At 42.1% G+C, this 25301-nt stretch overlaps 1 protein-coding gene across 4 annotated transcripts; it reads right to left on the bottom strand.

Moving 5' to 3' along the window:
* Positions 1 to 595: 595 nt before the first annotated feature.
* Positions 596 to 24432, bottom strand: LOC308388004 (polycomb group RING finger protein 5-A-like). 4 transcript variants are annotated; one of them, XM_080868435.1, is made up of 10 exons: positions 24248 to 24432; positions 18424 to 19151; positions 17472 to 17568; positions 17022 to 17077; positions 14803 to 14862; positions 13277 to 13452; positions 12901 to 12999; positions 11046 to 11135; positions 995 to 1064; positions 596 to 948 (listed from the first exon to the last, which is right to left on the bottom strand). In XM_080868435.1, exons 2-9 carry the CDS (start codon positions 18536 to 18538, stop codon positions 1017 to 1019), a joined length of 741 nt encoding a protein of 246 aa, XP_080724561.1. In that variant the 5' UTR covers positions 18539 to 19151; positions 24248 to 24432; the 3' UTR covers positions 596 to 948; positions 995 to 1016. The 4 variants fall into 4 exon arrangements, with proteins under 4 accessions (XP_080724561.1, XP_080724562.1, XP_080724563.1 ...); XM_080868436.1 differs by adding an exon at positions 19315 to 19398 and having other exon boundaries at positions 935 to 1064; XM_080868437.1 differs by lacking the exon at positions 24248 to 24432 and adding exons at positions 19315 to 19398; positions 23327 to 24049 and having other exon boundaries at positions 935 to 1064.
* Between the last annotated feature and the right edge of the window lie 869 nt (positions 24433 to 25301).

Below are 25301 nucleotides of genomic sequence, written 5' to 3'. Positions count from 1 at the left end.
TTATCAGTGTGGTATTTAAGAGGGGAAGCAACGGCTGTTCTTCGCTGGATCGTTGCGAGAATCGCATTCCCTGGACTGTTCCCCGGGTGTGCGAGTGGATTCGTGTCTGGATTGTGTGGAGTAAGACGAGCGTGTTCCCCTGGATTTTCCCCGGAGCCCTGCCCCCTTCACCTTTTGTACATAGCACTGCCTCGCACCCCCTTGTAAATAGCACTGCCTCATATCTGTGTATATACTCTCTCTTTGGACATTGTTCTACAATAAATTTCCTTGTGTGCATCATCCCCGGAGTCCAGCGCGTGAGTCCACCCCGTACGCCGTGACAGAATCTCTCTGTCGGATCAACAAAGGTTAGTTTAAAAAGGCTTTCCAAATGAGAGGCGGAGCTAAACTTAAAGGGTCACTAGTTAACTCGGTGCTGATACTTGTGTTTGAGCAAAGACCTCTTAGTGATACCCGGTATCAGCTCCATATGAACCATATGTACACACACGCTGACCGTTCTTTAACCACAAGCTGAGATAGTGAAGCAATCAAACCGCAGATTCAGACAAACACAGCCGCCAGCAGTAGAAAATCAACATTTATTCTACAGTTAGAGTTAGACAGGCAAAGAGGAGATATGGTCATACTTCATTTCTGATCCGAACAGCTCTTTTAGGCACAGGGACATACATTTAAAAATATCATATATTATAGCATATATTATTCTATGTAGCATAAAAGCTCTTTAACATAACAACGTAAGCACTTCATCATTGGCTGTACAAAAATACATTTAAATTTCTCTCTTTTTCTGCATATGGTTGGCGTGTGTATGTGTGTGTGTGTGTGCGTGTGTGTGTATGTGTAGTTTATTCTTGGAAATGCAGATGTTCTTAATGTCTTGCTTGCTTTGTATGGATGACTGTGTGTGTGTGTGTGTGTGTGTGTGTGTGTGTGTGTGTGTGTGTGTGTGTGTGTGTGTGTGTGTGTGTGTGTGTGTGTGTGTGTGGTCCTCTTCTTGCACTCGTGGTTCAGCCAAAGTCGATGCGTGGCCGGTACTCGAGTACCATGGGATATGTCTGAAGGAGACAGAAACAAGAGAAACTGTTTCAGAGAGACACGATCGATGGTTTGTTCTTTACACTGTAAACTTAAGCACACTTCAGAGGACGATGCACACTGCTGCTGCTGCTGCTGCTGAACGAACAGGAATCATCGGAGAAATGGTGCTGCGAGGAGCTGCTTTGTGCCGGTTCATCTAGTGAACGCACCTTTACAGAGCTTTGTAAAAGGTGCAGGAACAGCAGTCACAACAATAACACATACTTTCACACTTGTTACAGGAATTAAATAAGAGGTGGTTTGAAACGCACACATGCACACACACACACACCGCCTCTGAATGTAATGCAGTTTCTATTAAACTGTCCCGGATCCACCTGGCTGTGCTCTGCAGCGATGGAGGAAGCCTGAAGCAGAAGAACATGGTTCAAATCCAGTGTGTACTTTTGTGTCTTTCATATCTGTCGCAGGATCATCCATGGAATTTGTTCAGGTTTTAAAAACAACATCGGCGCTTTAGGAACAGCAGATTTTTCTGTGACTTAAAAAGTCAAAAATACAAAGTGATTGTTTTCAGCAAGGATGCAAACCTGCTTGGTCGAGGTGCCGAGCAAAGACGAAAAGAAAGAACATGATATCGTGAATCCTGCCCTCAGGTGCATCATGATGTTACAGGAGAACTCAAATATTCAAATATCTGCAAACTGATGAAAAAATACTGCCAGCTCGCAGAATTTGAAACTCCTAGGTGACTTCCTTCTCGGGTTATCACATTCACGAGATTTTCTGAAAACTTGACCTCTGACCCTGAGGTCGGCGTCACTGAGAGTATTTGTAGATGCACCAGTGGTATCAACTTGAAAATCAATTATCGCGCTCACAAAGTTGGGTCATCCCGCCTCCCGCCCCGAGCCTTTCAGGTCGAGGGGTAAAAATGATGAGCGTGCCCACCTGACAGGCGAACTTAAGACACTTTATATGAAAACTGTTGGCTCATCCCAAAGACCCAGTTTTCATCGCCAGCAAAGATCCTCCAGAGAAATTGATGTGATGAAGAGAACTGATCGGCCCGTTAGAGGGAAAAAGTTGTCGTTCTGCAGCTCCTCAATACATCAACATTTTACTAGAACTCACAACACTGCAGCACCAGAGAGACAGGACTTCTATGCCACCGGCAAAATAAGCAGATTAGATCCAATAGGTTTTGTTCTCTATGTGCAAACGCATCAACGAGTAGCAATCTCTGCAGCTTTAATCCCAGCTGGCCTCAGGGAAGCTGACCTCTCAGCCTCTTTATGGGCTTCTGGTCCATGTGCTATCCCTCCATCACTGAGGTTAAATAAGAAAGTTGTCATTCCTGACAGATACATACATTCCTGCCTCTTTCAGATGATGTGAGCTACCCTTTTCATGAAACATTCAAAAAGGAAAAAGTGTTTGTGTCTGAGCAGCTGCAAAGCGAAGAGGGAGTCTCCTGATTCTGGAGTCTGTCTCCTATTTTTGGCAGCTCGAGGCTGCTGGTGCAGCAGAGTGCAGCTCCTGTCATCTCCCTCTGCATTTTGCTGTATCATGCCTCAAAAAAAAAATAAAAAAATAAAAAAGAACACTGAAGCCAATCTAACAGCTCTGTCAGTGTGCATCTGCATCTGCATCTCTGACACTCTTTCACTCAGCATTTCTGTCCCCATACAGTGCAATTACACTGCAGAAATACATACGCTGTGCTGAGTCTGCAAGGTTGTTCCAGCCCGGTCTCACAGCTAATCATGAAATCATCACAATATAAATCCATCAATCTACATGTTGATCGATAAATTGCTTTCAGACGGTTTCTCCAGTGAGAAGCTCCCACTTGATTTTCATACATTGTGCTTGAAGCTGATGGCATGTCTGAAGATTCCTAATATTTAACATATTTAACATAACATATTTACCAGAAAGCTGTAATAATTTCATGTTATCTTGTTGTAGATACTTGTGTCTGAATGCAACCAGAGTGAAAAACCAGACAATATCCAGGATCCACATCATGTGTGGATCAAAGATAAGACCTTGTTAACCCAAAGATGGATGCTTGAGACCGACACTGTTATTTATTCAGGACAAAGACTGTAAATGTAAAACTGGCACTCAGACCTGGGGTCAGTCAAAGCTGAGTTCCACCGTACCATCCTGAAGCGTGTGAAGGTCATTCAGTGGAAACACCTGCCCTGCTCATCAGATTTGCCCCCCTGAGACTGAAATTCTGCTCTCAGACACACTGGAGAAGCTATCACATCACAGATCACAAAGGTTCATTCTCAGAGCTGAACTTCCAGGAAACAAAGTGACAACTGCAGACCTTCAAATTAAGGTCAGCAAAACATTAGGCAATAATCATTTGCTTTGCTAAATATTATAATCTTATTGTAACCTGATTACTCACTGGCATAGACACCATGACAGAACTTAACTCTTTTCCATCAGGGATTTCCTAAACCAGCCCAACACCAACCTTAACTCTGACAGGACAAGCAGCGTCTCCACTGTCAGAGGCAGTGATCACCCTAAGCCAGGGGTGGCGAACTCCAGTCCTCGAGGGCCGGTGTCCTGAAACTTTCACACGCGTCCCTGCTGCAACACACCTGAATAAAATGAGTAGGTCATTACCGAGACTTGACTGCATGCTGAGGTGGCAACCCCCAACGCTACTCAAGTAAATATAAGCAAATGTAAGTGTTTGGAAAAATGTACTTCTAAAAGTACTTTTATTGCACCATGTTGATTATCTCATGAGCTGCTGTAACATGAATCAAATGGCTGAACTGCCATTGAGCTACTTGCTAATGAGCTACTAATTGTATTCAGGTGTGTTGCAGCAGGTTTCAGGACTTCGAGGGCTGGAGTTTGAACCTGTACCTCAGGCCACGGGTGTCAAACATAAGGCCCAGGGCTGAAGACAAGCTGGCGAAGACTCCAACCTGCACCAGTGGATGGCTTCGGAAAATGTGAAAGATGACATAAATTTTGGACTTTTTACAGTATTTTTGCTTTCCTGCTAATACAGATCTTCCACATGGTCATTCTTACTACAACAGAGTAATAGATTTCTATTACTTTTTTATACATACACTACTTACAATTGAAGCCTAAAGAGTTATGCTGATAGATGTTTTTACTACAGCAATATTTCTTTATCATGTAGAAAACCTGAGACATGCTGAGAAACTGTTCTTTTCCTTATATTCCAGTCCAACCCACATAAGATCAAAGTAGGCTGCATGTGGATGTAAAAGAAGTTTGGGCAATTAGGCAAAATAATCTTTAATAATCATTCTTTGTGGAAGATCTTTTATGGAGGAGGTGCAGTATGTAACAATAAGAACAGCAAGAAACAAAAGATAATTGTTTTATTGGGAGTATTTTGTTTTCATAATCTTTAAAATCATATTGATAATTGGAATCTGAATATTTGCCCAGTTGGAGCTGAAGTGGGAAACGACCCAGTTTCAATCTAGGATGGTTTTTGTTTTTTGGGTTCGTGAACTTCACGATTGCATCTAATGTGGCTTCAAATGGGATGAAACAAGTTTCTTTAAATAGTTTAGAAACTCTTTGATTTATAATGTGTCAGCCGACCACTCTGCAGACCTACATCCCAACATTAGGATCATGACACTCAAAGGAACTACACATGGTGAAACTCACATGTGCTGCCATCGAACTACAGTTGTTTCTGTGTTGCTCCTCACTGTACCACATGGACAGTGTATTAAATACTAAGTAATAATGCTGTGTCTATTTTTAGGACATTTTGGTCCGATGCCTTCTTGTAATTGAATATACCAGGAGATTTATTTCTGCACTACTGCCCAGTAGGGCACCTCTGCAGTTTTATTTTAGGTGTAAGAGACTTTTCCAAGAATAAATTAAGTTCTTATCTCTGCTGTTCCGGTACAGATGCCTCCTCTGATCCAAGGTCTAAGACATCACAGGTGCTAACCCTAATCCTATATTTTGGAGAAGGCCCAAGCTCACTCTTTTTTGTTAATAGCTTTTAATGTGTGTTTGTTAGAATGACTATTTTCTTTTCTCCAAGACTTTAGAGAACAATTTCATGAGAAAACAAGATGACATATCCTCTGATTGCTCAGAATCTGAGTTACGGTTAGTGCTGGGTCATCACCGTCACCTCAGAGGGTTAATATCGTCCCACAACAACTCAAAGTTGAGGCAGTCAGATTTCTTTCTGCTGTAAACTTTCTTTAGAGTCCAAACGGTGGGGGCTGTGAATAAGCTCAGCTTTTTCTGGATGCGGAAAACATGCATGAAGATGTTTGAGGAATACGTTTTGAGTTTCACACTTGAGTTCCATCATTCGGCCCAAATGCTTCCCTGCTTCTGCACGCACGGTGCCAGCTCTCGAAATGTGCTTTAACAAGGTGAATTGATTGCAGGAGAGATGGAACGTCTGCGTTGCAGCTTTAGTCTGTGACTCTACCCGACCCCAGAAACACATTTTGCGTTTGCTATTTTAAAAAAACGGCAAACACTTTTCTAAATATCAGAGCCAAATTCCAGATCTGGAGCAGCTGTGTTTAGTCATCATGACTCAGAGACTGGACGTCTGTTGTTTGGACACTTTATGTGGACAGTTCTTCGCCATCACCATCTGCCTCTCCCCGTCTTCTACTGTTAAGACTTTGATCACATGACACAACACACTGATTTTTGATTCTTGGCCAATTGTACACCACAGATGAGTTTTGCATACTTTTAGGTGCAGTTTAACATATTTTTCCAACTTTAAGATTCTAAGATTGGTAAATATGCAAAGTGCTTTAGATTAGCATGGTGCTTTTCATGGATTTAAAATCCTTTAATAAAGCGCTCTAATTCCTTGTAGCGCGCTGTGGATAAAGATTAGCCGTTGATTAATAGTGTGTGACTTGGTGCCTTCATATAGTCCAATCTGACTCATTTAAACAGAAATGAACCAGAGTAAGCAGAGATTTTAGTGCTTAGCAACATAATTAAATACCATTCGTTAATAACAGACATCAGTGCGTGTACATTAAGAGTATTTTTCGTAAACGTTTTTCAGTCCTGTGTTAAAAGGCACAGGTCACCACGGTGGCAGTCAGAAAGCGGTTTCCTGACTTAATGACATCCCGGGAGGTTACAGATTGATTTTCCTTTGCTCCCGTGTGAGCGGATCCGTCCTGACCGGCCTCTAAATCGGAGGGAGAAAATGAAGCCGAGCTGCAGAGTTGTCAGAAGGATGAGACTGATGAATGGCTCGTATCTTTTTTTCTGTCCGACTTCTGCCTCCATTCCCGACTCTGGCGCTTTGTATCCATCTCCCTCTCGCTGTCATCCCTCTCCTTAACCAGACAGGGTTCAAACAGGATTCAAAAATAATTTCTGGCTGTTTATCCTCATGACTCACCAGCGAGGGCATAAATAATTCTGACGGACAGACTTCTGTCTGTTGTTGTGGAGCATCGGGGCGGTGGGCGGAGGTGAGATAGAAAATGTGGCTCCTGATGTCATGTGAGAGGTTTTCCCTCAACATGTTTTCTTTTTACATTTGGCTTGGATGCTTTCAATTTCTGAGCGCTGACCTGGAGTCAGTGTGTATTCTGGGGATACTCCAAGTGTTTTATTTCACTGTGGAATATTTTGAGCTCCACGTCTAAATGTTTTCAAAGAGATTAAATAGTCTGATTAAACCACTGATTAAAGCTGAGCTAAAAAGGACAAAAAGTGATTTGATTTAAAAAAAAAAACATTTTAAGAAGGAAAAACGTTATTTGAACTAAACTACGATCAGTGACAACAACCTAACTGATAACTGACACGTAGCCTGGTTTTTCACAGTCCTTACTAGGATGGGATACTGCGACTGAGTCATCTGAGGCCCATGTTATGCTCTCCCTGGTCTGTTCCCTACAATATGTATTTATGGATGGTAAGTCTATGAGAATTTAAACTGTAGTGTCCTCTTCCTTTTTCCACAGTTGCTTTGCCTCTCGTTGCTCTGTTTGTGTGTTTGTTTTATCAATCTTTAAAGTATCTTGATGCACGCTCAATCATCCAGGTAAGTAAATCTCCAAAAGTTGATTCTGTTCATCTGGACGTAGCGTTTTGTGGGAGAAACGTTTCATCCAAGTGACTTCTTCAGTGTCAGCTGACTGCAGGTTTCCAACCTTAGAAACAGTACATTTGCATAATGACTGAAACCAGCCCGCTGAGGAAACAAAGGGCTGGGAGGTCAGTTCCTTAATCTTAATTATGCAAATTCTCATGACCATTGATCAACAACCACTGATCAATGGCCATGAGTCCCATTCACAGAGAGTTGGGGAATGGCTGCACAGCATTGTAAGATGGTGACAGATGTACCCTTAGGCCCCCTCCTCGATTCAGAGATGGTCTTCCCCTGGCATCATCTCATCATCACCGTGCCTTATATAAACTTTAACTCATTTCTCCATGTGCATGACTTCTGTCATGGACCAACCAGCCTGCCTCTTGTCTTCCAGTTCCTTCGGTCTCCCTGCTTTGGACTGGCTTTCCAGATCCATTAACTCTATCAAATCCACACTTGGTCCCACTGCATCTAGCACTTTTACTCAGGACTCATGGGACGGACGACATTCACTTAGCTCTTGCTGCTGAAACGTTGCGTGCAGGTGGACATTTTTAAAGGGTGACGACATTTTAACCAAGCGGTGATCTTTTTCTAATCCTTCCAAGTGATTTTACTGCCTAAACCTGAGTGGGTTTAGTAAGAAGGTGTGAAGGAAATAAAAAAAAGTTAATTGGAGACATAATTTACGCTGCTGGCAAAGTACTCGTGCCTCTACATCCAGACTGTATCACACCTTATGACACATAGACACAAATCAATAAATATGAAAGCAATAGAATGAAAAACGGTGTTCAGGTAAGTGAGGGAGAACTTCACGTCCATGAGCATGAACCTTTTCTTCTTTTGGCTGCTCCCTTTAGGTGCCTCATCAAGTATCGTGAGGATGAGTTATGAAACGAGTCCTGCCAAAGTACTCAAAACCACCTTTGTGGCAGTTCCTGTATCACCGAGGCCACATTTACTACACAGAGACTCACAGTGGAGACAGAGGGGAGACCACCAAGTGCTTTGTGATGACTGGTAAATAAGCACTGGAACAGGACTGACCGAAGAGATTAAGTATCCTCACTCTTATCTGTGGTTTCAAGATGTTTTCAGTAAAAGTTTACGTAACAGAAAAATCTTTTTTGTTCTACTTGCACTCTCCAAAGCAGCACTCTTTTAATGATTTGTTTAATTGTCCTAAATCCTGTAATAACCATGTGTTCATAATCTGTGCGGATAATTCGCCATATGGGAAAAAGGCCCAGATGGAAAAAGACGTGACCTGCAATTCTGACAATCTGTGCACAATAAAACAGTCTGTAACATTAGTAAAGAAGACGGATGTCCAATCAAGCTGGATTAATAGGTTCAAAAAAGCTGCGTTGCTGGAAAATAAAGCAGCAGAGACGCCATCTTCCTCAGGGTTGGCATGTGCTGAGTTTAGACTGGATCCGAATTCTGCTGGGACTCATTTAAAGTTGACTCAATGCAACTTTGGCCTGCGTAGCTTTCCGGTCACAGTGCGACACGATTATATAATGAGAAGGAAAAATAATTCTGTTTTCTTTTCCGTCCTCTCTGACTAGTCAGTGAAACAGATCCAAAAAAGACATTTTAGCTCAGCGGCAGGCGGACTTTGTAGAGGACATGATGACACTCAGCTGGAGCTGAAAAGCTACACGCTTAATAAGTTTGTCATTTCATACTGACTTCCTTCCTGCTGCCTTTCCTTCTCAGTTCCACCTGACCCGGTATCTGAAGCGTCTTGCTGTGCCAGCTGCCTGCACTCATTAGTTACCATCCAGAAATGGACGGGAGCTTTCAGTAGCAGTAGAAGTTCATGCAAATACTCACCCGTGCAAACAGATACACAGCCACTCATGCACAAGTCAGCACAATTACTGTAGATCAAAGGCAGACACACTGGCTCGCTGAACCGTCACAGGACTGATGACCCTGAAGCCCAAGGCTGAGAGTACCAGCACGTTTCAGAGTGACAAGTCCTGCTTTGTGTGTGTGTGTGTGTGTGTGTGTGTGTGTGTGTGTGTGTGTGTGTGTGTGTGTGTGTGTGTGTGTGTGTCAGTTAATGTACATCATGACATCGGCTTTTTTGGAAGCATTTTAAAGCATTCCTATTTTCAAACTAAATAGTCAAAAAAAATCAATAAAACAAAGGCCTTAAAATTTGATTTTTTACATTTCCTGTAACTTTGCTGAACATATTTATGTTAAGCCAGGTATAAAAATAAGATTTACTTTTGGAAATCACCATCTATTTCTGCTTCATGTTACTTAATACATGCACCTCTAACCATAACCTGTGGCAATAAGAATATACAGGACTGTGCAAAAGTTTTAGGCAAGTGTGAAAAATGCTGTAAACAAAGAAAGCTTTCAGAAATATAAGTGATTGTTTATTAACCCCAAATGTATTCTGCAGCAGGACAACGACCCCAAACACACAGCCAAAGTCATTAAGAACTATCTTCAGCGAGGAAGAAGAAGAACAAGACGTACAAGAAGTGATGGTACGGCCCCCACAGAGCCCTGATCTCAACATCATGGAGTGTGTCTGGGACTACATGAAGAGACAGAAGGATATGAGGAAGCCTACATCCACAGAAGATCTGTGCTTAGTGCTCTGAGATGTTTGGAACAACCTACGAGACGAGTTCCTTCAAAAACTGTGTGTGTGCCTAGAAGAAGGCAAAGGGTGGTCCCAGCAAGTATAGATTTGATTTAGATTTCTCGTTTGTTCTTTTACTGCATTTTGTTGATTGATGAAAATAAATGATTAACATGTTTTTCTCACTTGCCTAAAACTTTTGCACAGTATAAATTTTGTTTTTAATGAAATTCTTCTTCCACACATCAGAAACTTCTTTCCTTCCTTTTTGTCTTTCTCCAAAACATCAGAGGTTTGGCCTCACAGAGCTAATCTGCCTTTTTCAGCAATATTCACCTGGGAACTATCGAAACCACAAATCAACTCTAATGCCTTTTAGTGGATCTAAACTGACACAAAGCTTTTCCTTTGACACTGCGCTGTTTACGTCTAATCAAATCAATCCAGCATTTATTAAATAAGTGAATTATGGCTTTTAGCCACATGTTAAATAAGCCAAATTTCAAAAAGCAGATAATGTTACCTGTGTTATCAACATTATACAAGTCGTGTTATTTTGCATATAAGAGCTGCATTTTGGTGAGCCCTAACCTTAGAGAGGTCTCTGACATCCTGGTGGTAAGAACGTGACCTAAAAACAACCCCACTGTCTCCTCTTGTAGATATAAAAAAGGCTGTGAAGAAGAAATATACCTTCTTATGCACAAAATAAATGTGGTGCACAGAATCTCTTTTATCATTAGTAATGCGTTTCCTGTTTTGACTGTCATTACTAAGCATCTGTTAAACATGCAGATATGACTGACTTCACTTTGCAAAGTGACCTTAACAAAAACCAAACAGGATGCAGAGTAACCCCGAGCCTCTAAGAGGAGATGGACGTGGTTCAAATTTAGCAAACAGAGATAAAGATGAAATGTCGAAATGTTACATGAGAGGCGAATCTTTTATTCAAACCGGGCGTCTCTTGAACATCAGTATTCTGTACCAACACCATAAATTTATGTTGCAAAAAGTCTCGAGTTTCCTTTTTCACAATCTGACACCTTCTCTGAACAGAAATGCTCCTTTGGAAAAGCATTTCACACTGAATATACAAGTCATTCAACCAGGACCGCATGCTTTCACTAAAGTGCATGAATGCATAAGATTCACAGACGCACGCGTGCACGCAAACATTTCCTGCAGCGATGCATCTACACACGAAGATGCAAACACTCACACATGAACAGGAAGTGAACGTGACAGCCTTACATTCTCTCCATGTAGCCTCCATCGGGTCATGTAGATGAACTCGAGAGTGTGATCTCTGCCCATGATCTCTCCGTTACACAGAACATCCAGCTGCAAACAAAAGAAGGAAAATACATAAGAAGGACGCTTTGACAAGTCCAAAACAAACACAAACAGCTTTTAACGAAGCGGTTACAGTCACAAAGTTTTGCCCAAGCTGCCTCCCAGACAGAGAAGGTGACAAACGAAAACAAAAGCTGAGCTCTCACTTCTACAAGAGATGAAAGGAGAGGGGAAGTTCACTGTGGTGGTGAGTGGGAGGCTTCTCTGAATATGTGAGTGTGTAAATGAGAGTGTGTGATACCACTTTTAGCTCGGCCTGCTCCAAATGTGGAAGCTAACAGTTTCTTAATCCTTTGCTAAAGCTGGCAGATGATAGCATAGCTTGCATGGAATATTAATGAGCATCTGGCTACGAACTGTTAACCTGGTCAGAGTTTGGCTTCATATTTGACCACATGCTGTTTCTCTGCTGTTTTAATGCAATCCACTAAATCTTCATTATGTTGAACTGAACTCTCCAGCATTTTGCACTTTATATGTAACACAGTACAGCTGTTGGTTAAACAATTCAGAGTTATGCTACCAAATACATGCATCATTTTCCTTTTTATACAATGGAATTTCAGCATGTTGCAACTTTAACTTTTGTGCCTGCACTGCATTTTTTAATGATATCCAACCGTATTTTTATACAGTACTGAATCACAACAACAGTCGCCTCAAGGCGCTTTTTATTTTAAGGTAGACCCTACAACAATACAGAGAAAACCTCAAAAATCAGGTGACCCCCTATGAGCAAGAGCTTTGGTGACAGTGGGAAGGAAAAACTCCCTTTTAACAGGAAGAAACCTCCAGCAGATCCTCGTCAGAGACAGTCAGCCTCTGACAGTCAGACTTCACACCCTGAATGTGTGACAACACCTGTACCGTCAGGTCCCACTAACTGTAGTAGAACTGTAGTAGTTCAGAACTAAAACAGATCTGTGATGTGGCTGGAAAGCACCGCATTTCAGCATTTCTTTGAATTACAGTGGGCTGAGAAGAAGACATCCATGACTCTATGCACCACAGATCCAAAGAGTGGACCCTAGTCTCTCAGAGGGAAGCCATTTTTGTGGTAACTCTTGTGTTTATGTGTACAAAGAAAAAATGAAAATGTGCGTGAAGACTGTTTGAGCAAAGTAATAATGTGAGGTACAGTTAGGACAGACATCTCCTAAAAGGTTCCCTTAGATAAAGAGGTCCCTACACTCTAGTCAGCCCTCCCAAAGTAGTGAAGAAAGTAACTTCATTACATTATGAAGTAAGTTTAACCCTGTAAATATTCAAAGTGGAGTGATTTTTGCAACTCTGGCCATAAAGAAAAAAAACCCCATGATTTCATTTATTTTTTTCCAGGAAGCCAAATTAAGCCTCTAAAAGTGTCAGTTTGCCACTGTAACGTTTCTTTGCTCTGTTTGAGATCTATGGTGAAAGCTCAGAAACTCAAGTGCAGGTGGTCAGAATGGGACTGAGCACTTGCAGGAGTGCTGAAGGTGCTCCAGAAGTGCACGGGGAGATGACCCTGAAGGGGAGACCAGTCAAACTCAAACTCAAGTATGATTTTTGCCTTTTATGGGCAGAGCTGCAGAGCTTTATGACCATCACTGCTCAACATCCAACAATCAAGCCCCACGAAGGTAATCCTACCGATCAACCGAAAACTTGAAAGATAACTCTGAGTTTGTGTGGTTAAGTAAAGAAAAACATGCCTTTGAATCATGACACACATATTTTAATGAATGAAAACAGGAGGACAGAGTGTGCTCCATACCTCGTAGGAACTCGGCAGCTTTAGTTTAAGACTGAGAAACTTCTTAATTGTTCCCACGGTGACTCTACTGGAGCAGCGGATGAACCTCTTCATCAAATCCTAATTGGATGAGAGAATAACTCTTACACACTGATTTAATGAGGCATAATTGCAGGTTTTTAAAGGAAAAGACATGAAAACACAATTACATCTTTACAGGGGATTATGCACCAAGCACCCGTGAAGTTTGGAAACATTACCAACACATACAGCAGCAAAGAAATGGAATACCCTTTTACATCATAGAGAGGACCAAAACAAGGTGATATTGTGTTTCAATGCCTGTACAAGTATTTAATATTTCTTAATTAAAGGTTATATGTAAAATAACACACACCGTGACCGTGCTCTCCCCCGACGGTCCTGTGTTGCGTAAGCAGTCCAGGCAGATTGCGATCTGTGGGTCACTCCTGTGATAGTCGTCATCGCCGGCACCGTCCGCCTCATTGCCTCCACCATCACCAGCGTCGCCTCCAGCATCGGGGACCCCGAACCGTGGACACCTCAGGTTTTCTACAGGCAGGTTAAGGATGTTAGTTGTGGATAAGCTGCATCGCTAAAACTCTGGGCCAGATGATCAACCACAATATTCAAGTCTAGCCTTTGATCGGTTTTCAACTGTTCCAGTTATTACTTGTTACATTCCCACATGGAAAAGATATATATAAAAAAGATAGATATAAATCTTAGTTTGTATCTGTCTTGTGTGAAACTTGTATGAAAAGCATACAAGAGTGAAAACAGATATAAGATCCCTTGAAAAATTATATAAATGAAACTTGTATGTTTTGGATACTTCCTAAAACAATATATGAAAGTAATGAGAAAGGGGCCGCTTTCACGAGTAAATCATATAAGCCTTCTGTGATTCACTATATGAATAGGCCACATCTTATGCAAGTCTTTTATAAGTTTTTACTATTTCTTTTCCATATGGGTTGTTTCTCTTTAACTTGAACCTGATGCATTGGTGCATTGGTCAATGTCTGTAAACACGAGCTCTGTTTGCACTGAAAAATGTGGTGAAGGGGGGTACGAAGTCTGACAAGAAAATTCCCTGCTGATGTATCAAAACTTGATAAAAAATTCCCCCCTTCTTTACAGAGCTTCTTCTCTAATAATGAAAGCAAGCGTGCAGACATTCTGAGTAAGATGCAACAACCACAACTGGCTTCCTTCCTCCATGGCATGGTTTTTTTTCCTTTTTGCCAGTTTTAAAGAAAAGGTGTGAGAGGCACAGAGGCGACGCAGCCACCCGTCCCCCTACATGGCAAATTCTTTACACTGCATATGACAGTGTTCCTATTTCAGTCATCTCCACCCACTCTAATACACGAGGTGAGAAATCTGTGACACAGTGGAAATCTCCTGTAATTTAATGGAATTCTAATGTGTTTTATTTGAAATGACAGCGTAATTATATTTACCTACTAATACTTACAGGTAGGTACAGTTCAAAAAGGGGGTAAGAAGTCAGGTTTTTATAAATAAAAAAACAAAGAAATAATTATACTGTAAGTCAATTTTAGTCACGTGTGTAAGTAATTTGAAGTAATGTGTCATTTTACATAAAGCATGATTAATTTTAAGTACAGCGTAATTGTAAGTAGTGTGTCATTTTGTGTAAAAACAAACAAAATTTCCCAGTCTTACATCATAGGCACACTGTACTTTTCAATATTTATATTTAATGAAATAAATAAGTAAATAATTATTCTAGAGTGCCTACTTTATGTATTTGTATAACTGCATTCAAATTTATAATAAAATTAATTTAATTACAGGGGAATTACACCCCTGGCTGCGGGCTTATTATGAAGTGTTACTGTTACTATATAAAGGGTTTTGTTGGGTCCAGCTTACCTTGGCCATTTTCTTTGGGCTGGTTCTTCCTCCAGAACTCGAGCTCTTGCTGTTCCTCTTCTAATTGACAGGAAAAAACAAAAGTAGAATGAAGTATGAAGCAATCATAGAGACCAAATCCATCAGAAGAGGATGGGTGATTCTAACATCGCGGTTACTGAATTCTGTCTACGCTGTGTTAAGAGTCTGGGATCAAACAGCTACATTTCTCCTGTACTAAATTTAGACTTTTGTTTTTCATAAAACTGATTCACTGAAGCTCCTAGGAGGAGTTTAACTAAGCTTACAAAACTATTTTACTTGCACAATAAAAGCTTTTCATAGCAGACAGTTGGCCTTTAACAGCAGGAAAAGCGGGTGTAATTAATAACAATAACAATGGATTGGTTATTCCAGCCATTCCAGTGATACAAGGACCTCCTCCAAAAAACAATGCAGCCTCTTTTCTATGCATGCTTTGACATGTCAGAACGACTGCTGTGAAAAAGGTCAATATGCTGTCTTGCCATAAGAGAAAATGAGCCACTTGCACCAATTTTAAAGCTGCTAGAGAGAAGAAAAGCTGGGAATGTATTTATTTTAAGTCTCTGCGTTTCTCCTGGACACATCAAACCGAGCCCTGCTGTGATGTGCTCATAACTGCTATAATTAAAGTTAGCTGTCAGCCTCAAAGGGCCATTTTATCACTCAATTGAAGCGTATTCTAACATCTCAAACACCCTTCATTAAGGACAATTTGCTATATTGGCTCCTCCCACACCGGGAGTTGAACCCAGGCCGCCTGGTACCAGACAGTGGTCACTGTTGTGTTATCACCAAAATTTACAGGCACCCTCATATTCATATCTCCTCAAAACAGCCTGGAAGTCTTCTTCTAATTCCCTTTTGACAGCCCATTTGTCGCCTCTTAATCTGACGTGACACCTTCACTTTTTACGCTGGCCAACAGACCAGTTTTGCTGCCTCTGGTTTAAATCCAGATCCAGCAGATCCAGATCTGCTTTGATGTCTGCTGAGCGTTCTGAACATTAGCCAGACAATGCACTCGGGCCACCAGGGTGAAGAGCAGGTAGCATAATTGGAGACACTGGTAAACTTCACTTGTGCTTACGTTGTATCGCTAATTCTCGATGCTCTTTGTGACCTCTGGGATTTTTTTATGTCGAGTAGAATTTCCAGGCATGATTTCCAGCTTACTAGCAACAGGGACAACAAAACTCCTATCTTCTTCCTGTCTTTGTTGCACATTTAAGACGTCAGTGGGCCTGGAGACTTCATACTCAGAATCTCTTAACACCTAGACGGTAGTTCACCATCCGGATAGAACAGCATTGTAACGTAAAGCTCATTATTATTTACTGTGAACAGCAATGCTGTGCTTGTACCATCACCATCTACATGACAGATAAAAACCAAAACCCTTGTCTGCTGTCCACAGTCTTCTCTCTGTAGACCATACGAGAGGATTCATAGGACGCTGACTTTTACACCATTTGGCCGAGAGGCCCGAAAGCTACAAAAATATATGACGTTTGTTCCATCGTTCTGCTGCCAGAGTGCTCTATCAGCTGAGGTGAAGTTATGGAGCAATAAAATTATAGTGCCATCACCACTTTAGTTAGACATGTTGACTTGGCTTCCCGTTGGCCTTGCCACAGAGAGAAGGCTGTACATCTTCATCTAGTTTTAAACGTTTGAGCTTCCACCTCTCTGGAAATAATGTGATGCTGACAAATGATTGGTTTGTCCACATGCGACTGGCCGTAAAAGTGAACCTTAGGTCAAAAATGTCCAACTTTACAGCAGAAATGAACATGTTTACAGACTAAAGAGAATGAGTATTAGAGAAAAATCAAACTGAAAGGGGACAAAAGTAAGCAAGATATGTCTAAAACAATGACAGTGATAATTGCTGCTGCAAATTAAATTCTGAAAAGTTACAGTTTTAGTCTTTTGGAAGCATTTCTGATGGTGTACTGTAACTCTTTCCTTTTTTAAACTGCTTTCAATCCACCAAGACGCAGCATCATGTTTGCTAGAGTGCATGCTGGAGGCAATTTGTGCATTTCATTAAAACTGGTTGCAAGCCTTAGTCTTCCAGTGATTTGTGTGATGGGAGTGCTGTAAATTCTTTTCCCGACCTCCCATGAATAGTCACATAATTTAACACCGACTGCAAACTGAGGCGACAGATTGATGAAACCATCTGGCAAACTCACTTTCTCTGAGTCCGGGTACCAGCTTGAAAATGATCTCCTCCAGGGTGTTGTCTAACCTGAGAATATGACAGTGAGAAGGAGGTGATGATGCATTGGGGGATAACAAGAAATTAAAGTAGGCAATAGAAGTTAAATGGTGGAGGTGAAGGGAGCGATCAGGTGAGGTCAAGCAGGAATAAAAGTTTCCAAAGGAGAGAATAGAAGAGAGAAAATCAGTAGCTCGGGCTGTTGAAATACACACAAAAGCAAAATGTAGAAAAGTACAATTGAATAATGGAAACACAACAAGAAGTTCAGAGAAGAATGAAACTCTTAAAACTGTCATTTACAAAACTTTGCAGCTCTTTCAAGATTAAATAAAAAGAAATACAAAGTGTCCAACATGCGAATGACAGGAAAAAAAAACAGATAAAGTGAGAGAAGAAAAACATGTTATGTAGCCAAAGTTACCTGAGCATCTCCAGTGGGTTGGTCTCATGGACCTGAATGCCACATTTAGGACAGTCATTGCTCTCCTCAAAGTGCTGCACAATACAGCTCTTACAGACTGCAAAAGAAATATATTCAAAATGAGCTTCTGCTCTAGGTTAAGGCAGGTAAACCCATCTTTTAAAAGGTCATTCAGAATAAAAGAGAGAGAGGCAGAGAAATGAGCTGTTCATCTGTGAAACCATCATTTTGCCTTGTCATTGAGGTTTTTTTGGGGCAGCATGTTGGCTTGCCTTGTTTCGAGCTGATATTTCAGCTTTCTAAGCCACTGACAATCACCAGGTTGTCACGATCTGCTGCACACTCTCAAACCGCCCAAACTAGTCTCATGTTGAAAAAGGGGAAGCCTCCAAATCTCTCTATGAAAAAACTGAAATCCTGCAGTTTGAACTTCAGACTTTGTCGGCGTTTTAGTGCCGACATCGGTTCCGATGCTTCACAGCTCATTTGCCTCATTCACCTTGCTCTACAATTTCACATCCACTTCAAATAGTCTGTCAAAGTAGAATTTTACTGGAACTATGGTAGCTGTAATTCTGGGTTTGAAAAACAGGAACAGCAGGAAGTGACACTGTGTTTGAAGCTTCTAGCTTTCTGTAGGAGTCTCTGCTCTAACACTTGCAGCTGGGTACATTTGCTCGCATCAGTGGTAACTTACTTATTAATTAAGTCTGACATGAGCATGACACCAAGGCGGATCAACAGTTTGAACATCTGTACTTTTCTTCATTTCACACCTGTCATACACAGCAGCTGTACTTTGACTGAGCCCTGCCCTGCTTCTTTACGGCTCTTTAAAGTTTGGTCAGGGTTACGTGTAACCTTAGATCGGTCTGGGTTTGGTCCCACTACCTCGATGGATTTTCACCCCTACTGTCACCTCTGTGTGTTGCTGCGTGTTATTTTGACTCACATGTGTGCAGGCACTCGGTGACTGTGGTCGGTTTAATCAGGTAACCTCGACACAGGTAGCAGGTGATGAAATGGTTAAAGTCTCTGACCAAGTGCTTCCTTCCCGTACCGGACATGTTTGGAGGGCTTTCCCTGTTTTTGCCAACAGTGAGACACCAAACAGAAGATGGAAAATATCCCCTTCTAGCTTTAGAAGGCTCAGACGTCCATTTACAACAGTGAGAAAAGGAAGACTTTTCCAGTTACAGACAAATACTGCCTGCTGCACTTCAGATGTTTGTAGATGAATTGTGTGTAAAATCCACCGTGTCCAGGGTAGTACCTACAAGGTACCTACACCATCCACAACTGATATGAGATACGAGATCCTACTGTGTAAAATCCTGCTCCATTCTTGAATTTTGCAGTCAGTCCTTGTTTAGGAATAACTCCCACTGATATTTTATTCCATCTTCCATGAACCATATTACTCCAAATGAACAGAAAATACAAAAAGCTCGTCCAGATGATGTGATCCTGTTTCAGGCACAGAACTCCCAAAGAGCGGGCGTCACGTCTTCCTCCCTGACTTTGGTAAAGTGACCTTTTTAATCCATGGAGCTTCCCAGGTGAGCTACAGAGAGTTCAGAGTCTTCTGCATAATCAGATTGTTCACCATTGGTGGCGTCGCTGTGGTCTTTACTCTTGACGCGGACAGCGTAATGATCCTTTAAGTCATGATGAAGTAACCTAAAGAAAATCAAAAACAAAAATTAATGTTGGGGGGGAAATGTGTCGATGGATTTGAAAATAGTGCTGTGCAAAAGTTTTAGGCAACTTTTTTAAATCATGCAAATTCAATCTGCAGAAGGACAGCGAGCCCGATTATGCAGTCAGAATCATGAAAAAGGACCTTCAGAGACTTCAAGAACCAGCAGTCCTGCAACGGATGGGACAGTGGAGCTCTGATTAGAAACCGGATTGACTTTAGGAAAGCCTAAAAGAAGAAGAACAGTTTTAGTGCTGTAAACTTTTCCAGAAATCTCCACCCATATACATCGTAAGAGGAAAGAGCTTGATGGCTTTAACAGACATCTTCAAAAATTCTAAACAAAATAAAGATAATATTAAAATAACCCAAATTAAATACTTTCAAAGGACGAATCTTCACACAAGATACAACGCAATACCTAAAGCGGTTGAAATAAAAGCAGCTGGACTTCTTTTTGGTTTGTGAAGACGCTCTACCTCTCATCCAAGAGTCCTTCCATCTTCACAAACAAAAGAGAAGCGATGCTGCCTTTATCTTCATTTCAAGCCCTCAAGACTAATAAAGACCAGGATGACTGAGAACCTGCACAAACACAATAAAACGATGTATGAAAGGAACTGAGCAACTTGCGAAAGCTAGTTGCTAGGCCTTAAATCAGCCTTCAGTTATTCTACACACAGTTCCTAACTGTGAATTTAACCAGTTGGTTTCTCACCCACCAAAGGGTTAGGGTTTGGTCTAACCTTACATCTTATCCTGTGTTTTGAAGAAATTCAAAAGGAAAAATAGATTTCCTTTTTTCTATTTGATGGTTATGTTCACTTGACATACAGTTCTACCACATTACTCCTCCAGTTAACCCTGTGCAAGTGGTTTTTGGCCCTTGAGGGTCTGTTTACACTTTTCTTTTGTTGGTTTCCTCTGTCTGCCTCATTTGGTGTCAGGGCTCTGTGTGCGGCAGGTGGAGGTGAGGATCCAAAAGCAGGACTCGTGAAGCCAAATGTCAACAGAAAACCACAGCTTTATTGCTGGCAAAGCACAAAACATGAACAGAACAACGAACACTGAGAACCGGCAACACACAGGTATGACCTGATGGTACGACGTGACAGAGAGCACACAGGGAGGTAATCAGGGAATGAGAAACAGGAGGGAGACACAGCTGGGAGAAATTGGACTAATGAGACAGGGGAGCAGTAGAACTGAACACACTCACATGAGACACAGACCTTCACAATAAAACAGGAAACAAGAACCCACTAAACAAAGACGCAGACAGAATATAACACATGCAACTCAAACAATACATGAAACAACAAATCCTTAAACACTGATAAACAGAAACAAGAAACTAATAATAATATGTATCATCATCATCACCACCACAAGCACTACAAGAGAATAAGAAAACAATCCATAATGCAAAAACACACCAAAATAACTGAAACACAGATTCATCATAAAACCCAACAAAGCACCAGAGAAACATAAAGAACAATCCATCATTGAAAAAAAACCCCAAACCATAACAACTCAAAATGCTGGGTCAAACTGACCCAGAACCGTGACATTTGGTATTTAGAATTTACAATGCTCAATATCTATGACATATGACACAAATGACACCTGACATTTGAGAAGCAGCCATCATTTGTTTTCAGTTCCTTCTATAGAAAATGAGAAGTTTTTTTTAATCTGGTAGCTACGAAGTTCCCCATACAGTAAACTAACCCCACTTTATTAGGGCTGAGTGTTTAAGAGAAGCCTGTCGTGTGTTGACTGTTGACGGAACATGTGACTCAAAATGTGGTGAAAACAAAAACCTCACCAAAGGTGAATAATCTTAAATTGGTTTTATGGGACTAATAGCTTCACCTTACTTTTGTCCTTGTGAGTCATTTCTCATTGGTCTTCAACGAGATGCGAGTCAGAAAAACACGATTAAGTCACAGTTTCTGATAAGTTCATAAATCAGTATTATAACGCTTGGGTACATACAGATATCAGTACAAGCAGTAACTTAAGTATTCCCACACTTTAACCTTTATAACTACCTCTAACCATAAACCTTGAAATGTTTCTTCTTTCGTCTGTACTTTGCCATAATCCCCTGAGGTTTAAGTCATCACTGATGATGATCATAACCCTTTGTAATAAGAATAGTATGTAACGATTCTCAAGTTATTCTCAAAGCTTGACATTGATGGGACAAATAGGGTTAGGGCTCGGGTTGGGGGCTAGGGGTTGGGTACCACCTGAAAGCTAGCCTAATGATTAACTCTAACTCTGACCCCTCATCTTCTCTGCCCTAACCAGCTTTCGATGAGGCTCATGTGGTGCTGCTTTTCAAACACCCACAGAGCCTGGAGTGGAGCTCTTCTGCCTCATCTGGATCTTTAATCAATGTTTCCTGTTTTCTGTTGTTTCTCCCTTGCACAACACCATGTAAGCAGCCTCGAGTGACCTGCTGGCCTCTACATGGCTGTTTCTTTATTACAAACTATTTTAAGTCAGTAGACTGAAAGAGGGACAGTCAGCAATATCCAGTCATTTCCAAACCATGTCTACAGTTGAGGATAGGTTCACATCTTTTGATAGATTTTGTCCCAATTTGCATATCCAAATGAGAAAGCTTATGATAGTAGAACTGTTAGGCTAAAAGGCAAGCATGGGACTTTACTAGAAAAGCACAAACTTCTAGTTCAGCTGCCATCTTGTATTTGCACACTTAATAATGAATGTGGTTATCATTAACTAACAGTGATGTGATCATTCACCCAGCAGGACAGCTCTGACCTACATGCATCCATTTCTACTGCACTACCCCAACTATGAATAGCTAACCTCTCCAACTTGCCCCCATTCCATCCCCATTTTGATGGATCTGGCTGAATTTTGGCTTGCCTGCTTCAAATATAGACACCGAGCTGCATATTAATCATGTGGTGTCACCACAAAACCCACTCTGAAGTTTCATGTTTACTGTGGATACCCCCTTTTGTAAACAACTGATGGGTGTCAGTGCTGTGATTACAGTAAATGGCTGGTAAATCTCTCTGGATGTGAAATTAATCAGCATTTTCATGTCAGATTCATTCCCTTCGTTAACCACACAACAGCCACACAACATTTAAACAAAAATTATCATACAAATTACTGCATGAACTGTTTGCTTTGTGTGGGGAGGCTGTAGATATTTACCATATCCAGCACTCTTGTTCTTTCTGTGATGTTTGCCAAAAATTCACCTGATACATAATAACTGTCAGAGTTCAAGCGATTTTTGGTGAGGATAATAATGTTCAGGTGATGATTTGAGTTCAGACATAACTCCACGAAGGGTGGGATGGGTTTGTGCCAATTTAGAGGTATTACAGGAGACATGTGGCATATGAATGTGGCTGGAAAGCAAATGCTGATCAGCCACATTATTAAAACCATTCACTGGTTTTAATAATGTTGTTGTTGTTGTTTTACAGTACAAGGTTGGACGTCAACACCAACAATCCAGCAGCACCTGCTTCGCCTCACCTGGACCACGAGCACCGCCCCACACTGCAAAAAGCTGCTCAAAGTGCAATGAGCTAACCTTGCACTGAAACACTCCCACTCAGTATCCAGTAGTCAATAGAGCACTCGTGAGAGTCCCACACCAGAACCCGCGTGTCCCAAAGAACTCCAGGTTGAGAGTCCTGACAGGTCAGAGCTGTTTGGCGGTACTAGTGGGACCTGCACAGGATTAAACAGCTGGTTTTAATATCGTGACTGACTGCTCTGTGGGGTGGCTGTAGCTCAGGTGGTAGAGCAGGTCACCTACTAACCGGAAGGTTGGTGGTTTGAGCCCAGTCTGCATGCCAAATATCCTGGGGCAAGATACTAACCCCATGTTGCTCTCCGATGCATCCATCAGTGCGTGACTGTTAGATAGGAAGCACTTAGAAACAGCATAGGAAAAAAAAGTGCTTGTGCAAATGGGTGAATGTACAAGTTGTGTGAAGTGCTTGTTGTGCTCAGAGTAGAAAAGCGTGATATAAGAACCAGCCCATTTACCATCTGCAATTATTGGCATAACACAATTATGCCACATTTGTGTACAAGCATAGACGATATGGATGCAGCTTACTGACCAAGCTGACACCTGAGCCAATCTCACCTTTGGCTCAAAGACGGACGCAGTGAGCGTTTGAGCGCAAACTTTGGGCCCACCACCTGCACACACCCGGCTGTATCACACGATGTTACATGCGGGCTGTGCTGCAGGGTCAGAACTGCAAAGAGAAACAACTGGACGACGTTTAGGAAGACGGTGACTCCTCGTCATCCCGGGTGCACTTTACCCTCACGCCGCTTCCTTCAGTTTGGAACCCGGACACACGGCTCAGGTGCTGCGTGTACGTCAGGTGTGCGTGCAGTGCTGGACTGAGGGAGCCCACTCGCTGCACGGACAAAGTCCACGGAGGAAACAGCGTGTACTCCACTCCACGCTCATCAGCGCGTCTCGCTTTTTGCTAGAAAAATCTCAAGTGCGCAGCTTAGAAATCCACCCGACGAGATTAGGAGCGCGCGCACGCGCACAGAGACGCGCGAGCGTTATTTATTCACACACACACAGAATCTGCTTATCTCATCGTTACGGCGCGTCACGGTCTACGTCACATTTGTCAAAACAACATCAATGGACGACACGCGCACATTGCAGCGACACAGTGGGACGTGTGACGCACGCGCGAACGCTCGCGCTCGCGCGTCGCAGCTTCTGCTCGGCGATTGCACACCTACGGTGCGCGGATCGCAGCGACGATAAAAGTTGCGGAGATTCGTGTCACGGCCTTAAACGAGGAGCGCCAGGCATACATTTGCGTGAACATACCGCGATCCCCGCATGTGTGCGCGACGCACTTTGCGTTAGTGGGGAGGGAGGGAGCAGGGGGGAGCAGGGGGGAGCAGGGGAGAGAAGGGAGAGGGAGGGACAGCCAGTAGCGTCAAAGTTTGGCTGAAACGTAACGCGACCGACGGCGGCTGATGGATTCTCCGTCCGCGCACAAATAATGAGCAGCAATAAGACATTACTCACCTCCGCGCTCACTTTCCCGTCGTCCCCGGAGTTACGGATGCCGCTGCTGGACAGGAATGTCCACCGTGACGCTGTCCGGTCCTCCGGTACGGTCTGCTCCGTAAACTGGGTGAGCAGAGAAACACGGAACTGGTCGGCTCGGATCTGCCCCAGTCCGCCCAGCAGAGAGGCAGGCAGGCAGCAGAGAGCAGCGGTGGGCGGGGAACCACCAGGCGAGCAGGCAGGGCTCGGAAACTGAAAGCAGTTGTGTAACTGAGTGGCTATTGGCCCACAACACGCACATGCACACACCGAGCCGCGGTGTGTAGCGATCAACGCCGCTACTCACTTTGTTCAGTTGGCCAGACCCGAGCGAGCGATGTGACTGCAGAGTTTATGCGTTAGAGAAAGAAACGTCCTGAAATCAGATCAGACACGTGCAGGTGTGTGCTGCCACAGAAAAACTGTTTGCTTCTTAAGGCAACATTTCTCACAACTTAATTATAAACACGAGTAAGTGACGAAATCCCAGTTATTAATTAACTCGGGTTATACCATAGACTGTATAAAATAGATGGCCATATTCCCCTGTCAGGTTTTTTTAATGCTCAACAGTTCTGGCATTTTGTGATAACTTGTAGTTTGGTGTGTTCGGGCTTCATCAGCACTCTGTTCTGGAAAGATAATAAGTTTGGGTAAATATACAGTCTCGTTGAAGAAGGAACAGCTGTCATCTGAATCAAGCAGGGAGACTAGACTACAGTCTCATGGTGTCTGTTTGACATGTTGAGGAGCAATCGTTGAAGTGTAAAGGACACACATAAAACACACACACATATACACAGTGACATTTTATGCCTTCTCCAGCATACTGTATATGTTATGGCCACAAGTTTGCATCATGGTGCTGATCCAGAATTCTATTATTAGTATTATTATAGTTTATTACTATTATTATTATTATTATTATAGTATTTTTTATTCCTAGTTCTATAATAAAAAAGTAATAAATATTAAATAATAGATTTATGATGATTCAGTTTGTTTGTTTATCCATTCACCGCTCAGTTCGTTC

This window comes from Rhamphochromis sp. 'chilingali' (assembly GCF_963969265.1).
Source record: "Rhamphochromis sp. 'chilingali' genome assembly, chromosome: 20".
Taxonomy (NCBI): domain Eukaryota; kingdom Metazoa; phylum Chordata; class Actinopteri; order Cichliformes; family Cichlidae; genus Rhamphochromis; species Rhamphochromis sp. 'chilingali'.
Note: the sequence above shows the minus strand (reverse complement) of the source record. Positions and strands in the feature narration are given on the sequence as shown.